Below are 15,064 nucleotides of genomic sequence, written 5' to 3' on the forward strand. Positions count from 1 at the left end.
TCCAGATCTTTCCAAACCTCGGAGATGACTGAGGTCGAGGCCGCCCAAGCCCAGGGTAGAGAACTGAGAGGGCTTGTCTTGCTTCCCTAAACTAAAGGTCAAAGCCTCTTGCTTGGGAGCACTGGACCCAGTTCCGCCGAAGAGGAGCTTGGGAAAATTAACGCACGCTCTGGGAGGGGAGACAGGAGGTCCCCGAGTGAGCAGAAGCAAGCGGAGGGGTCCCCAGGCTGAGTCCTAGGGGCTCCCTGGGATGTGACTGAAGAAGGGGCCAGGCAGGCCTGGGCAGACTTCGGGATGTTAGGAACACCAGAGCAGCGGGAGGCAGCGCTCACACGTGCGGAAGCAGACAGTGGGCTGTGGGTGACCCTCGCTCCGGGGTTCAGAGGCCAGATATTTCAGGCTGCAAAGAGCTGACGCCCAAGAGCGTGGAGGGGCAACACTGAAGCCCCCACAAACATGATGTGCGAGGCAGAGATAAAGGCCTGCCTGCACTCTTTGGGGGTAGGCCCTTAGTCAGGGCTTCCCCTCAAGCTAGAAGGTCCACGGGGAGGGGGCTGGGCAGGCCAGGCGCCTGGGCAACCCAGACAGTCTTTGGCAAGGGTCTCTTCAACTTTTGGGATTCCCCCTTGCTTTCTTAGTCCCAAATCCTACTCTTGGCTGCCTGCTTTTCCCCAAGACCTCTCCGCCTCTGCCAGAGCCCCCTCTCCGCTGGCGGAGGCTGGCGGGGGGGAGGGCAGGGACCTGGAGAGTTCGAAAAACTCTGGCGATTTTTCCCTCCGGGAGACCTCCCACCCCTCCTCTCCCCTAGACCCACTCAGGTTTCTCTGCCGAGGCTTGGGGGAAGTAGGCTGGAGTCAAGGAACCGGCTAGGGTCCTATTGAGCCCTTCCTGCACCAGGTTGGAGGAGAGAAGAGACAGGAACCCACAAGCTGGGGCTGTAAGGAAGAAATTATTTTGTCTGGCGGACCAGGAGTCCCAGTACAGGCCAGAACTCAGTTTCCAGTCTTTCTCTTTCGAGACGTCCTTGGATCGCTCAGTTTCTGCGGACTGAATCCCGCCGTCCTCCGGTTGCCAGGGCGCCTCAGCCACGTTTCGCAGCGGCCGGCCTGGCGAGCTGGGGCCTTGCTCGCTGGTCCTCTTTCTCCCCGAGCTGCTGGCAGTGGCGTAGGGCGGCCCAGGTGCTCGCATCAGGCTCCTTTGCTCCAATTTTGGGCTCAGGGCTCAGAAGCCGAAGCTCCCAGGCTCCAGGCAGGAAGAAAGGCCCGCGTGGGGCTTGGAGCCCAGCAGGGCTCGCTGCAGCTTCCCCGCCCCCGAGAGAGCCCAGGCGGCCGCCTCTCTGGCGATTCTTTTCCTTCTTTCCCGGGTGTGTGTTGCTCCGCGGAGGGAGGGTCGGAGGCCTCCCAGAGCCCCGCCGCGGCCCGGAGAGCACCGGCCTGAGGCTCGGCGCCGTGCTGCCGGGCGAGCGAGGGCCAGGCCGCGGGGAGCCCTGCTGGCTGGCCCGCCACAGGGAGAATGAACAGGCAGGCGGATTATAAACTTTTAAAAATAATATCAGTTTTATTAAATATTCGAGAACGGATCCAGAGGTCGGATTTACACAGGAGGATAACACGAGGGGGTTATTTCTTTATTTACTTTCTCCTACTGACTAAACAAACGTCATTCACTTTTTTCTTTATGTTATTTTCCCTCTTTTTTTAAATCCTTTTTAAAATGAGATCGGAACACTGACGGTGCTAACATAAATATAAATACAGAGACCACAAATACAGCTAGAAATATTCACACAGAAACGGTCACAGCTCGTAATATGCCATAATGACCCCTAGGAATCTTTAAATACACTTTGCCTGGACTGGGCGTTTGCTGGGGCAGAGGGGCCGGGTAGGGTCTGGGGAGAGGCCCTAGGGGTTGCTGCGGGGGCCAAAGCGCGTCCTCCTGAGGCCTCCCGCCCGCGGCTGCCAGGCAGGGCCCTGAGGCCCCAGAGTGGAGGCCCCAGGCCCGGAGCCTGCTCTCCGCGCAGGGGGGAGGAGCGGGGTGGGTGAAAGGCGACGGAGGGGTGGGGAGAGAGCCGAGGGCTCACTTGGAGGGACATCAGTGGAGCCTGAAGCGAGGTTCAGGGACCTGGTCCCCAAGGCCTGGTGGAGGGAAGGGGCCTGCAGACAAGCCAGGAAGGAGATAGCAAAGCGAGCTAGAGTTGTGCAGTGAGGGAGGGTCCAGAGCTGACTCTCAGGTCTGATCCCTATTTTCTTCTAGGAAGTCACAACACATCAATTTGTGCCAGTGATAAATACAGAGTGTGTGATTCGGGGAGCTGGGGTGAGTAAGGGCGGAGAGAGGGGTGCAAGGGCAGTCCTGGTCACTCTTTCTGCTTCTCCTCTTCTGTCTCTTCCCGCTTTTCCTCCTTCCCTCCCAGGCTGTCGGCCGCTGCCCCTCCGCCGCCCCCCGAGAGCGTGGACGTGAGATTAGATTCTTTTTTCCACTTCATCCGGCGGTTCTGGAACCAGATTTTGATCTGTCGCTCGGTGAGGCACAGAGCATTGGCGATTTCGATGCGCCGGCGCCGAGTTAGGTAGCGGTTGAAGTGAAATTCCTTCTCCAGCTCCAGGGTCTGGTAGCGAGAGTAGATCTGGCGGCCGCGCCTCCGGTCCGCTCCGTAACCGACCCCTAGAGATCCAGGCACAAAACACACTAAAAACAATCAGCAACATCTGTCTCGCAAAGTCCAGACCCTCTCAACTTCGCGCTCGAGCCTTCTTTCCTTTCGCTCTGCCCCACCCCCACTGGGGGTACAGCCAGAACCCCAACTTCATTCAGTTATCCCACAAGGTGGGAGATGTGTCCCAAAGAAAGCTGGGGGCGGGGCAAAAAAATCAGACAGAAAGCTGGCTGTCTAAAAGCTGATTAAAAATATATATAAAGATATACATCCCAACTACTGGGGTTAAGGTCCCTTCTCTCAGGGCCTGGGCTCCCCCACCTTCCCCAACAGCCCAGCTTCCTGGAAAGTTCTCCCCACTTTTCTGTCGTCTCCTAACTCCCTCCCTTCTCTCCGGCCTAACTAGACTTGGGGGGCTCCCTCACCTTCTGTCCCCTCCCCTCATTCCCTGCCCTGTTCCTGCCCCCTTAGCTCTTCTTGGAACCCTCCAATCCGTCAGGGACCGAGGGGGCCAGGCCCCTCCGCGCCAGCGCGGGAGGCGAGCAGAGGGGGCTGAAGAGGGGGCCCTGTCTCGGTGTCGGCGAGGAGACGAGCGTGATTGTTTTTATGGGGCCATAAAAAACTCTCTCCGCCCGTTCTTCTAGGGAAGCCGGTCATAAAGCCAGTTCAGTTTATTTAATTTATATCTCGGAGCTGTAAAACTCACCACTGTGCGAATTCATTCGCTGCATCCAGGGGTAAATCTGGATACTGGCTTTCTGGTCCTGGGGCGCAGTCCTGCCCTGCTCAGAACTAAAATCCTGAGCGATTGAGCTCTGTGTGTTATGTCCTAAGGTGTTTTGTCTGCAGTTTGAGAGCATGTCTTTCTCCTGGTAAAAGGAATTAGATCCATAGTCATACGGCCCCCGGCTGGAGCTGAACACGACATTCTCCTGTGGCGAATAAAAGGGAGTCGAGTAGATCCGGTTCTGAGCTACGGCTGCTCCATAGGTCGAGAAATGCCTCACTGGATCATAGGCGGTGGAATTGAGGGCGACGTTGGGGAGGACGTCCTGGCCCCCGGCGAGGTGGCAGGATAAGGAAGGGTTTGTGAAGTAGGAATTCATCCCTTTGCCTTTACCTGGTCGGGCTATGATTTCTTTAATATTTATTTCTGTCTCCAGTTTGTACTCGGAACTAGATGGTTATAGGGACGGCTCCAATCCAGGACAGACAAAATGACAAAGTCAGCTGACCCCCTTCCAGCCAATCACAAGCCAGATGTCAAGAAGGGGGAAAAAAATCGCTTCTGCTTCTGTTGATTCCCTAGTTGAGACTAAGTGTGTGCTTTGGAAGTAAGACTTGAATTTCTTTTAAGAATACATATATATATGTATGTATGTATACACACACACACACACACATATATATATATATACATATATACATGAACCGGTTGGGGGCGGGGCATGCAGGTCCCTGAGCAGGGCCTTGTTCCCTGCGGAAGGAAAGGTCTAGTCCCAGGAAATCTCTCCGCCCCAGCTAACTTTGCTGTGTTGTGGCTAAAGACCGGGCAGAGAAATACTTGTGTTTCCAGTCTAATTTCATCTTTTGTGTCTGCCCCTTTTCTAAAATTACATCCTGGTTGCTTCATTTGAGGAGGTCCTCCCCAGTGGAAGGAAGTTCCCAGAAATTCTAGAAGACATTACGACTTGACAACCATGGATTGAGTTCCCATCACTAGCCAGCATATTTTCCCAATAATTAAAAAAAAGAAAAGGAAAAGGAAATTTCCTGAAGCACGGAGGAAGGCTGAGTGCTGAGTGTCAGGGGATGTGTGGGCACAGGTAGAGCTGGCGGGTGAGGGTGCAACCACGGAGGACAGTGGGGTCCGGAAGTGAGCCTCCTAGCCTTCTGCTCCTCCCCAGGACCTAGCTTTTGGGGAAACTCTTGCAACATTTCTGCCTTAAATATAGCATGTATAATAAAAAAATAATAATAATAATGAGAGAGGGAACTTTGGGATTCTTTCTAAAGACATCAACTCCTGTTTATGTTGGTGAGAATTTATGATTTGGAACAGCTCGGTCCTATGTGATCACATAGGGCACAGCCTGAAAGACGAAATTGGTGGTACTCCAAGGGACAGTTACCTTCCAACAGGCTGTGCTCCTGCTCAGGTCAGAAGACCCTATCTGCTCTGGATTGACTGCTCTGCCCAGGAGAGTGCCCCTGGACCCGAGCTGTGGGACTTGCGGACCCCAGGTTTCAGCCAGTCACCTCTGGATTCTCAGCAGCCCTTCCCTCCATTTTCCCCCCACACTTTGAGGCTGAGAAAAAGGAGGAGAAGACTAGGAATGAACAGTTTTGTAGAGGCTTCAGAGAGAGAGAGAGATGCAGTGAGTGAACCAAAACAGCAGAAGGTATGCAGCTGGGGCTTTCCTCTGATTAATCCAACTGAATTTGCTATCGACACAGGCTAAAAACGCTCGAAGCTGACAAAGAGGACAATGAGGTGCATGGAGGAAGCAGCGAATGCTCATATTTTTCTCTCCCTAATTTTTTTTTTTAGTCTGACTATAACAAGAACCCGGATGTCGCTGGGTTTTATGATCTTTTCCTTCTGTGCAACAAAGCGGAGTAATCAATGGGTAGCAATAAAGCCATAAACGGGACTACGCTGGGGGAAAAACCTCATTTATTCATCTTCTGTAACGTTAAGGTTTCCCTGGAGTGTCACTAGGGGGTGGGGGGGGGATAAAGTTTTGAACCCAAAAGCAGACATTGTATAAGAGCTGGTGTAGATGAACTGTTAGTACATGAACCTCTTTAGGGGGCTGAGGACCCTTCCTGCCAGGCAGTTTGTGTTCGCTTTAAAAATCCAGCCTCTGCCTTGGAAAAGGAGGGAAATTGGTTGGAATTTAGAAGAGTAGAAGAAAGATCCTGTAATTATGGAAGTTTTTGCCCTTGGATTATACTATTTTCTTTCCAAGATGAAGAGGCTAAAGAAGGAGGCTTCCAAAAAGAGAGCGATTGTAAAAGTAATCACTTCTGGGGGTAACATAGCAGTCACCCCCAATCACAACAGTAGAGTACTGCTTTTTGCTTTCTATTCCAACTGTACTCAAATTCATGGCATGCCTGGACAGAGGTTTCCAGCAGCTGGCTGGGGCTCTGGTCCCCCTACAGGGCAAGAGGTGTGGGGGGAGGTAGCTGAGGGGAGAGTGAGCTAGGGAACAAGTCAGTGCACCCCTGGACACCAGTAGCCTCTTTCAAAGTTCTCAGCCTCCTGTCTGCCCTGAGGGCAATAGTGTAACAAGTAGAAGCCAAGGCAAGAAAGAGTAAAATTCCCCCTGTTTCAGAGTGAGATTGCTGGAGGGATAAATCATGTCAGTGGTACTTCCTTCAAGATATTAAATTGTTGCAATGTAAAACAAATTGAATGATGGAAGATAGGATGTCTTAATGAAGTTTTGCCTTCCATGTGTGTGGATTTTTGTATATTTTCAAATCTCTTTTATTGCTGTGTGGGGGAGGGAGGGACCTTAAAAGAAGGAAGGGGCTTTGAGGGAATCCGGTGCTTCCTCCCCTCCTCCCAACAAGGATGCCTGAGTTTCCTGGCGCTCCACCCTCAGTCATACCCAGAGATGAAAGGGGCGCCAAAGTTGGGGAGATTCTCTTTTGGGGCCTAAAGGTGGTAGGCTCAGGGGTGGGCGACCTGAGGAGCAGAAAGTAAGTCTCAGGCCTGGAAAAGTTAAGTGTTTTATTACGTTCCTAAACAGAGGGCAGATCCTGAAAGGTTTCCTCGATTTATAATGAACAGAAAACAGCTGCTGGGGGAAAGGCAGAAATTCTGGAAGGAAGATACCAGGAGAATCAGAAACACAGATACCTTCCCTCTACCTAAAGACTCTGGGGAACATTAACTTCCAACACACTCTCCTCTGTATTTCCAAAGGGAGAAAATCCACGTTTCTTTTAGTTAGACCTTTGATTATGCAGTTGAAATTTACTGAGAGGATTCAATCCAAGGGGGCGAGCAGGTCATAGGAGTTGGATCTTCCCTCCTTGGGATAATATATTTTTTTCCTTTTCCCATTTTGTGCTTTCTCCTCCCTTGGCAAAAGATTGGCTGTCTATGGGGAAGGGGCTGGGACTTGAATTTTTCTAAATATATTTATATTTTCCTGTTAAATTTGTTTGAAAACAATTATGGAAGCTCATCAGCAGAAGCAAGAACAGATGTTTCATTAAAACTGCAGTGCAGTTCTGTAAATATGCACAAGTCTTGGGAAGGAGGGAGGCTCCCGTTCTTTGTTTCCATCAGAACAAGCCTAGAGAAATCAGAGAAGCTCCCCATCAGTCCAAAAACCTATGTAATGCCCTGGGCCTTCGGACTTCTGAAATAGGCATGCTGAGGGGACTTGGTGTCAAGAGAAGATTTTTGCTTTGGGAGCTACAATTACTGGATTCAAAAACAGAATATTAAGACTCAGGAAAGGAATAAAGGGGTAAAGTTGCTACTGGCCGCTCCAGTCTCCGCCACCCAATCCAAAACGCATGCCTTCCAGGGGCACTGACTATAGGAGAGGAATTTACTGCCTGCTTCTCGGCCTGAGTGGGTGTATCGCTGGCCTGGAGTCTCGGGGCTGCTCCAGGCTCGGGTACTTAGGGGCTTCCCCCACCTCAGTCTTGTCAGATCTCAGCCAGGAGAAGGCTGCGGGGGTCCCTAAGGTTCTAAACCGGGGAAAGGATGAAGGGAGAGTGGACTGCAGTTTCTAGAATGGCCATGGACAAGCTTGCTTGTCTTTGCTTTCTTCTCTGCTCTGGCAAATAAAGTAATTTTGTGTGTGCAGGCGTCTGAAGTGAGCTGGTGAGATCTGGAATTCTTATTCGGGGATACTCTTTGTGTTCTGCAGATCACCTCTCTCCCCGGATCCCCCACCTCTTCGAGGATGTTTGTGACTGACTCCAGCACAGATGCACAGCTGTACTCCATTCCTGGCCTCCGAAGCCAACTACAGCTCCAGCTCTGCTGCTTCCCCCTTGGCTGTGCGTGCACCCCAGCGCTGGAGCGGGCGCCGCTGGACTCGAAGGCCCCTCGCCTGCCCGGGCTCCTGCCTGCCTAAAAGCCACCGCAGCTCTGGGACCCTGCCCCTCCACCATCTCCAGTTCTTGATTTCCAGAGATGCAGAATGGTTACCCCGTCAGCCCCTTTTGTGCCACTTGTCGAGAGCTGAAATCCCTCTTGGGGAGAAAGCTGAGTTCAATAATTGCTCAGCTCACCTCACAATCGCACTATTTGGTTAAGGCTTTGCTGTTCCAGAGTTCAGCTAGCTCTAACTGCTTGTGACTAAATTAAAAAAAAAAAAAAAAAACTTAAAAAAAAAAACACCACAAAAACCCTATTCCAAGTGTCTGGTGTTTTGTGAACAAGCCCCTTTGATCTCCGTGGACCTCTCAGGAAAAGAATTGTAAAGAGAGCTGATCAGGCCAGAGAACCTGAGCAAAAGGGGGTCTGGTCTGTTTGGGAATGCCAAACCTCGGCTCACCGAAGGTGGGGCCGTTTTCTGGGATGTGGTAGGAAGGTTTTCTAACACGTACATCCTGTATACACATAGTGCGCTCCAAAGAGGATCGCTCCTTTCAAAAGTCAAGCTTAGAGACACTGGAAGAAAGTGAAATTTGACAAACCCGTTTGCAGGTGCTAATGTTTGGTGACAGGGCTGCGGCTGACCAGTTGAAGGGGGTTGGAGTGTCTGCAAGGAAGGAGGGAAGGAGAAAAGAACCCAATGGGGCGTGTTAGGCTGCTGAGAATCGTCACCCATAGCTCTCAGGCCTGTGCTGTGGCTCCTCTTGAGCTAAGAAGAGATTATGAGCTGGAGCTTTACTGCCCTTCAGCCTTGGGAGAAGGTGCACAGAGGGGCTCTGCTCAGTGATGGCATGCCTTCCCTCCTTCCTCTGCTTCTGCAAACCTCTGCCTGACCTTTCCCAGCAAACACGTCCTCAGTACATCGGCCAGCACAAACCCCCCCTTGCATGTCTGGCTTCTCTGACCCTGACTTAAAGTTCAGAAGTAAAGTGGGTTCCACCACGATCTGCCCTGAGACCCCTTCAGGCTTCATATGAAAAAAAAAAAAAAATCTGGCTTTTGAAGACCAGGCCCTCAAGCCTTTCACCTTGAAGCCAAAGTAACAGAAATATCAGCTGAGGAGGGGGCTTGTGGAGAATATTTCACACCCAGTGAGAATGGAAAGTTAGCTGCCTCTGGACATGCCAAGAAGGCAAAACAGGGGCCCCTACTTGACCTGAAAATAAAAATCAAGACCCAGAATATTTAGGGCACTTTTGTTGCCAAAATAGAGCCTGGGGGACTGTCAAGTGAGGAACGAGGGTGACAGGGAATGTGCTGTTCTGTGCTAATCCAAAGAAGCCCCCAGCTTTTTGGTTTCTCCGATGCTCCTGAACATTGACCATTACTTGGGACCATTCTGGAGGTTTATGAGAATTTAAAATGGGAGAACTTGGCATTTATGACATCGCAGTATGTTGTCATATGGAAACTGTATGAATACCAAGCCTTCTCTTACCTCCCTCCCCCAGCTTTTCCTGGTCTAACTTCTCTCACTTAGAAATAAAATGTTATTATGTTCTGGAACAATAAGTCAACAATGAAACACCATCGTCATTTCTCTATAAATAAGTTTATCCTTTATTGTCAACAGATCTGAAAGAATCATATAGTTCATACTAGTGAAAGAGGGAGAGAGATGGGGAGAGGTGAATTAATTTCAGAAACAAGAATACTACTAACTGCAATGATACTGTTTTAGATTTGATAACTAGGAACAAAATTAAAGGCAATCATTGACTTCTCTGAGTCTCCACCTGGCAGGATTGGGGGGGGGGTTAGAGCCCTTACAAAGGAGCAATTTAATTTTGTAGGACTTGCTTAAATTCACTGCTATTTGGGGGACTGAGAAGACAGGAGGAAAGGTGAGATGTTTCATCTAGTTTTATGAATCCACCAACATCACCCTGACTGAAAATCCATCCGCCTATATATGAAAGAAGCTCACTCAGAAAGGAACAGAGGAGCCAGGAGAAGGAGGAAGAGGAAGGAAGGGCTGCTGAAATGTCCTTGGGGTCTATAGTCCCCTTTCCCAACTGGTTATCAAGGCTAAGAAAGAAAAGCCGTAGAAAGAGAAGAGAGGTTTGGAAATCTCTCCAGCACCAGGACACCAGGAGGTTTATGGTGTCTCCATAATTCCCCTGTCCCATAAACATCGACCCTATTTTAGGACAATTTCTGCTTCCTCCCCTCAGAAAAGGAAAATGAGGGTGCGCATAAGGGTAGAAGGGAGGGGTGCTGAAAGGGGAGAGGGTTTGAAAGAGCCCTGGACTTTGTCCTCCCCGAGCTAATATGCTGGTTTGGCGGGTTTCTGACGCAGGGTGGCAGCAGACAAAACAAGTAAACAAGCATAAACAGGGGTGGCTGACAGCACCCTGGCGGAGGCCATGGGCTGCTCGAGGGGCATTAACCTGGGGTAATGCTACCCCAAAGTTGGTGTGGCCAGAGCAGGAAGGCCTGGGTTACTCTGTTGAAACCTTTGTGAAGAAGCGAGGAAGAAAAGCTGTGAGACTACCAGAGCCACAGTCTGGGCAGGAACCTGAGTGTTTGGGTAAACCCCATCCAGTCCTGTGTCTTCCCTCACTTTCATTTATGGGGCCTTCCACTGACATTCCTACTTCCTCTTGAGCTCTGTCTTTTTGTGACCCCGGAAAAGCTGCAAAAGAAAGCCAATCAGTTCTCGGCAGTGGCCGGTACTCAGGGCTCCAGGCCCACAGGCCAAAGGGCCCAGCTTGCATTCTAGCGGGGCCTCCAGCAGCCTTCTCTCCAAGTGGACCTCACTCCGGTTCAGGTCGATTACAAGGTTAAAATGCACCCCATGGGGTTCCAGATCTATTTATAGGACCTTCCAGAACTCCCAATATGCTTTACAGACAGGCAAATCTAGGGTGAGGTCATGAGCCAGGAGCAAAGGGAAGGAGGGCTATTCACAATACCCTCACCCTTCCTGGTTTGCTTCTCCACAAGCCTCTTCAAGCACCTTGACCTGCAGCCACCTAGATCCATGCCCAGAAATCACCTTAGCCACTACAATCCCTTTGCCATTCCAGTGGAGGCTTCCAGCCTCTAAGGCCCAGCCCTGCGGCTCAGAACTGCTCACAGGCTCACAACAACCATGAAAGAGCCCACAGACTTCACTTTCAAGATGACTGGGCTCTTCTTGGAAAACAGCCTGCACTGGCAGACTCCACAGGGAGGTGAGGAGGGACAGCAGAAGGTGAGTTGTTTCTCTGGCTTAGACAGCAAAAGCAGGGAGCCCTTGCAGCTTCTTTGGATTTTAGAAGCCGCATACTGCGATTCCAGCACGCCACACGCATTTCCATAGAGACGCACCCAGGCCTTCGGAGCACAGCTCCTCAGCCCACTCTCAGCCCGTGAAGGCTGACAGAATTCTGCATGCACATTAAACAGTGTTGATCGAATACAGCCATGGTAATATACGAGTAACCATGAGGAAATGTGAGTCTTATAAAGCCCTCCCTGAGTCTGAGACTGTATATAATAAACATGTGATTCCACCAAGCCTGGTTTCAGAACACAACAGTCACCTCAGCAAAGCTGCCTTTTCCAACCAAGGTCGAAATCTGTAGGGTTCTGTCTACGATTGTCAGACGGAGGCAAGAAAGGGCCTGTTCTGCCCATTTCTGCTAGGACTTACAGAACCACGAAAGGGGCGGGCCTGAGCGGGCCCAAAGGGTGATCTCAGAGGGTGCTTCTGGGTCCCAGGCTCTCGGGAAGTTGCCAAAAGCTCTGATCCACAGAACCCAGTGACCACTGCGTGTGCAGAGTCCTTGAGCAAAATTCTATTCTTGGCCTCCATGGCTATTATTAGACAACCAGAAGGGCTCTCCTGCAGCGAGGACCCGCATCCACACAGAATTTGGCCTGCAAGGAGACCGAGGATCGCCCCGTGGCCCCTCTGCGCTTCCCTTTGGAGCTCCGGAGACAGAAAGAACCAGGGAGCAGGGAAAGCGAAAGTAACTGGCGAGCGCAGAGCTGGCTGCGTGCTGATTTATCCCAGACTGGAAACCCAGAGCTGGCATTCTGCCTCTCCGCTTGCCAAGAAGGGGTCCGAGGGCGAAGGGTACAGAATGAGGCGGGGGTGGGGGCTGCAGGACTGTCGCCAGGAAAGAACAGGAAATCAATAAAAATAGGAAAACACCTCCAGCTGGTGTTTCTGACGGGCGCTCTGGCACTGTGGCACCTCCAGTTAGGCCTGGAGAAATATCCCGGCCTAGCCCAGGCCCGCCCCTCCGAAGGGAGGGGGCCTCTGACATCCCAGGTGAATCCACACTGGGCTGAACCGGCTTCTCCAAAACTGGTTTTCTTTTCGGGTGAAACAAAGGAGACTTATGCCCCCCCGAAAGGACACCCCCTCCCACGTCATTGCGGCCATCCGCAGGGACCGGGTCCAACAAAATGCAGGCGGAAGAGAGAAATAGCGGCCTCACCGATCGCCGGTTCCCTCAGTGTGCCAGGAGAAGGCTCCGCTCGGCCTCCAGGGCCGGTCCACTGTCCCAACGCACTCCCCCGGCCCCTCTCAGGTCCCACAGACGCCCGTCCGGGTCCGCCGGAGCCTGGGTCCCCCGGGCATCCGCCGGGCATCCGCCGGGCTCGGCGGCGGGAGAGCGCGGCAGCAGCAGGCGGCAGGCTGGGCCCATTTGGGGAGAGCCAAGCGTTTTCTTGGTCGTAAACAAGGAACGCGAAATTAGCCCCTCGGCAGACGCCTCTGCCGACACACCATCCTACTGGGGGGTGGGGTGGGAAAGGGGAGAGAAAATGCCATTTCTTCCCCCGGGAGAATACCTCAGAGGCCTTTATGTCGACTGGAAAAGGGGAAATCTGGGGGGGCTGGCGAAGGGAAGGTGGTTGTGGGGGCCGGGGAGGGAGGATTCACTATCGGCTCGGGCTCAAGGGGTTTGATTTGAATGAAGTCGAACTACATTTTTAACAATTTAATAAAAACGGGTTCTCTAACCAGTGCGCTCCCCCCGCCCCCCAGGCGATGGGTCTGGGGTTAACAGGAAATCAAGCTGTCCCCTCCCCCACACTGCTGGGCAAAGACTCTCAGTGGAGCCTCTGGGAGAAGGGGGGGTTGACGCAGACTGAAGGTGTGAGTCTGTGCCCCAGTGTCTGGGCCCGGCCGGGAACCTGCGGCCTTCCCAGATCTAAGGTGTGTCTGCTTGGGTGTGTAGGCATTTTGGGTGCACGCCGCTCTCTGTGAACACACCAACCTCACGCTTACAGGGTCTCCTCGGACCCGGGCCCGGGAGCAGGGCGGAGTCATATATCAAACTGCAACAGTCAGGGCCACGTACATTTGGAAGAAATTAAGCCACCGTGTTATGAAGCCATGTGTGTCACGTTAGGATTAGACAACACGCCATTAGCACCACTTATTGGGAAGATCCGGGACTCTCCCCGCCACCCCGGCCAGACTCCCCTGCGAGGGAGCCCCCCACGCCACGCGTGAGTGCCCTCGGCCCGCCGGGCCCTCGCCCGGGCCCCGCGCGCCAGGCCTGGTCCCCTCGCCCGGCCCGAGGCCTCCGCCGGTCCCACGTCCGCCGGACTCGGCGGGTCCTAATCGAGGGCGGCGCTGCGAGGCGCAGGGGGAGGCCGGGGCGGCGTCCCGCGTGGGGTGGGGCGGGGGCCGCGGACGGGCCTCCTTTCTCCGAGCACAAGATGGCTTTTGAGCGCCGCCTCCCCGCCCCCACCCTCCCCGCCGCGCCTCCCACTCTCCGTGCGCCGGCGGGGGCGGGGGCGGGGTGGGCAGACTCTCTCCGCGGCTGACGTGCACCAGCCACCAGCCTCCCCCACCCCCTAATTGCCAATTAACAGGCTCCGCCGCCCGCCGAGGGCGCCGCTTCCTGCTCGGCGGCCCGGCCCCGCGCCCTCACTGCGCATGTGTGGAGCCGGCCTGGGCGAAGGAGGGGCTGCGCGCGGGCGGGGGCTCCGGAAAGTTTGTTTGGGGCTGGAGGGGCTGACGTCGCTCAGGGGGCGACGGCGCAGACTGCAGACTCTCCTCCGCGGCCGCCGCGGCCCAGCTCCTCCACCCGAGAGCGCTCGGCTCGCCAAGGGGCAGGACAGACCCCGCGGGCCCCACGCCCCGCACCGGAGGCGTCCGCCCCGCGGCCGAGACCCCCCCGCCCGGGACCCCAACTCCGCCGCACAGCGACCCCGCACTCGCTCTCCCGCCACCAGTGGCCGGGGTTCAGCCTCAGCCCGTCCTCCCACCCAGTTACCCACGCGCTCGCCCTCTCACCAGCCCCCTCTTCTCCAACCCACACGAGCCGCTGCTGTCCTGAGCCTGAAACCGCCACCCAGCTACGGACCATTAGTTACACATTTGAACCAATAAGGAAACACTTACCGGGCGCCGCTGTCTCTCTCCCTCTCCCTCTCTGCCTTTCTCTCTCCCACTCTCTGTCTGTCCTCATTCTGTGCGGTTGCCGAGAGCCTGTTTCAGCTCCACACACACACGCATATACACTTTAAAGAAATTTAAAAAGAAAAAAAAAAAAGCCCTGATTAAAAAAAAAAAAAAAGCCAAATGAAATCAAGGGGAGTTGCAGGGAAGGGCAGGAGGGAGAACCTGGCGAGGGAGGGGTGGAGACGCCAGCAGCTCCGCAGCTCAGCCCCACACCCGCGCGCCTCCTGCCCCTTGGGGCCAGAGGGTAGGGTATGGGAAGAGACAGGGGTGAGGCGCTCTCAGCTCCTGCCTCTCCCCCCCACCCTGCCCTCCCCAGGTGCCCCCAGCTTCCGGCAACTCCACTTGGAAGGAAAAAAATTAAATAGGGAAAAATAATTATTAATCAGATCAATAAAAAAAAAAAAAATTACTGGCAATGAACGGAGCGCCCAGCGCAGGTTTCCCTGGCAATGTTAGGCTCTTACAGGGAGGACTGTTCTGCGGAGCGCTCCGAACGGACAAACCACAATAAAAAGTTCACGTTCATGGATGGAATCCACATGACTTCTTGTGGCCAATCCAACTTGTGAGTCGATCGTAAACTTTTATTACTCAGCTGTAAATTTTCTGCAAACAACCGGGAATGCGCTGCATTTGTGTAGCGTGTGCAAATGGGCGCCCGGTCGCCATGTTTACCCAATTCTCTTAGAAAGAGAGCACCCCCCACTCCCACCCCACCCTCACCCACCGCCCACTCCCCAAAGGCCGGCGGTTCTAGACTAACGGCAAGAGCCGAAGAGGGGTGCGGGGAGGGAAGAAAGGGAGTTCAGACAGGCAGGGTCCACTGCCTCCCCCTCTTGCTGGCCCGAATTTTAAATACTTGTCT

General features: G+C 53.5%; 1 protein-coding gene across 3 annotated transcripts; it reads right to left on the reverse strand.

Annotated features, from left to right (window-relative positions):
* Positions 1 to 1,535: 1,535 nt before the first annotated feature.
* On the reverse strand, positions 1,536 to 14,672 carry Hoxc6 (homeobox C6). Of its 3 annotated transcripts, XM_060388490.1 has the most exons (4): positions 14,610 to 14,672; positions 14,140 to 14,258; positions 3,366 to 3,591; positions 1,561 to 2,667 (listed from the first exon to the last, which is right to left on the reverse strand). In XM_060388490.1, exons 3-4 carry the CDS (start codon positions 3,517 to 3,519, stop codon positions 2,360 to 2,362), a joined length of 462 nt encoding a protein of 153 aa, XP_060244473.1. In that variant the 5' UTR covers positions 3,520 to 3,591; positions 14,140 to 14,258; positions 14,610 to 14,672; the 3' UTR covers positions 1,561 to 2,359. The 3 variants fall into 3 exon arrangements, with proteins under 3 accessions (XP_021499176.1, XP_060244473.1, XP_060244474.1); XM_060388491.1 differs by lacking the exon at positions 14,610 to 14,672 and having other exon boundaries at positions 14,140 to 14,596; XM_021643501.2 differs by lacking the exons at positions 14,140 to 14,258; positions 14,610 to 14,672 and having other exon boundaries at positions 1,536 to 2,667; positions 3,366 to 7,536.
* Between the last annotated feature and the right edge of the window lie 392 nt (positions 14,673 to 15,064).

Source organism: Meriones unguiculatus, chromosome 8 (assembly GCF_030254825.1).
Source record: "Meriones unguiculatus strain TT.TT164.6M chromosome 8, Bangor_MerUng_6.1, whole genome shotgun sequence".
NCBI classification, from domain to species: Eukaryota; Metazoa; Chordata; class Mammalia; order Rodentia; family Muridae; genus Meriones; species Meriones unguiculatus.

Coding starts and splice junctions, on each gene's coding strand:
- Hoxc6 (XM_021643501.2), bottom strand. CDS start 3,765: ATGAATTCCTACTTCACAAACCCTTCCTTATCCTGCCACCTCGCCGGG. Junction 2,668..3,365: donor GCGAATGAATTCGCACAGTG/GTGAGTTTTACA, acceptor CTGGATCTCTAG/GGGTCGGTTACGGAGCGGAC.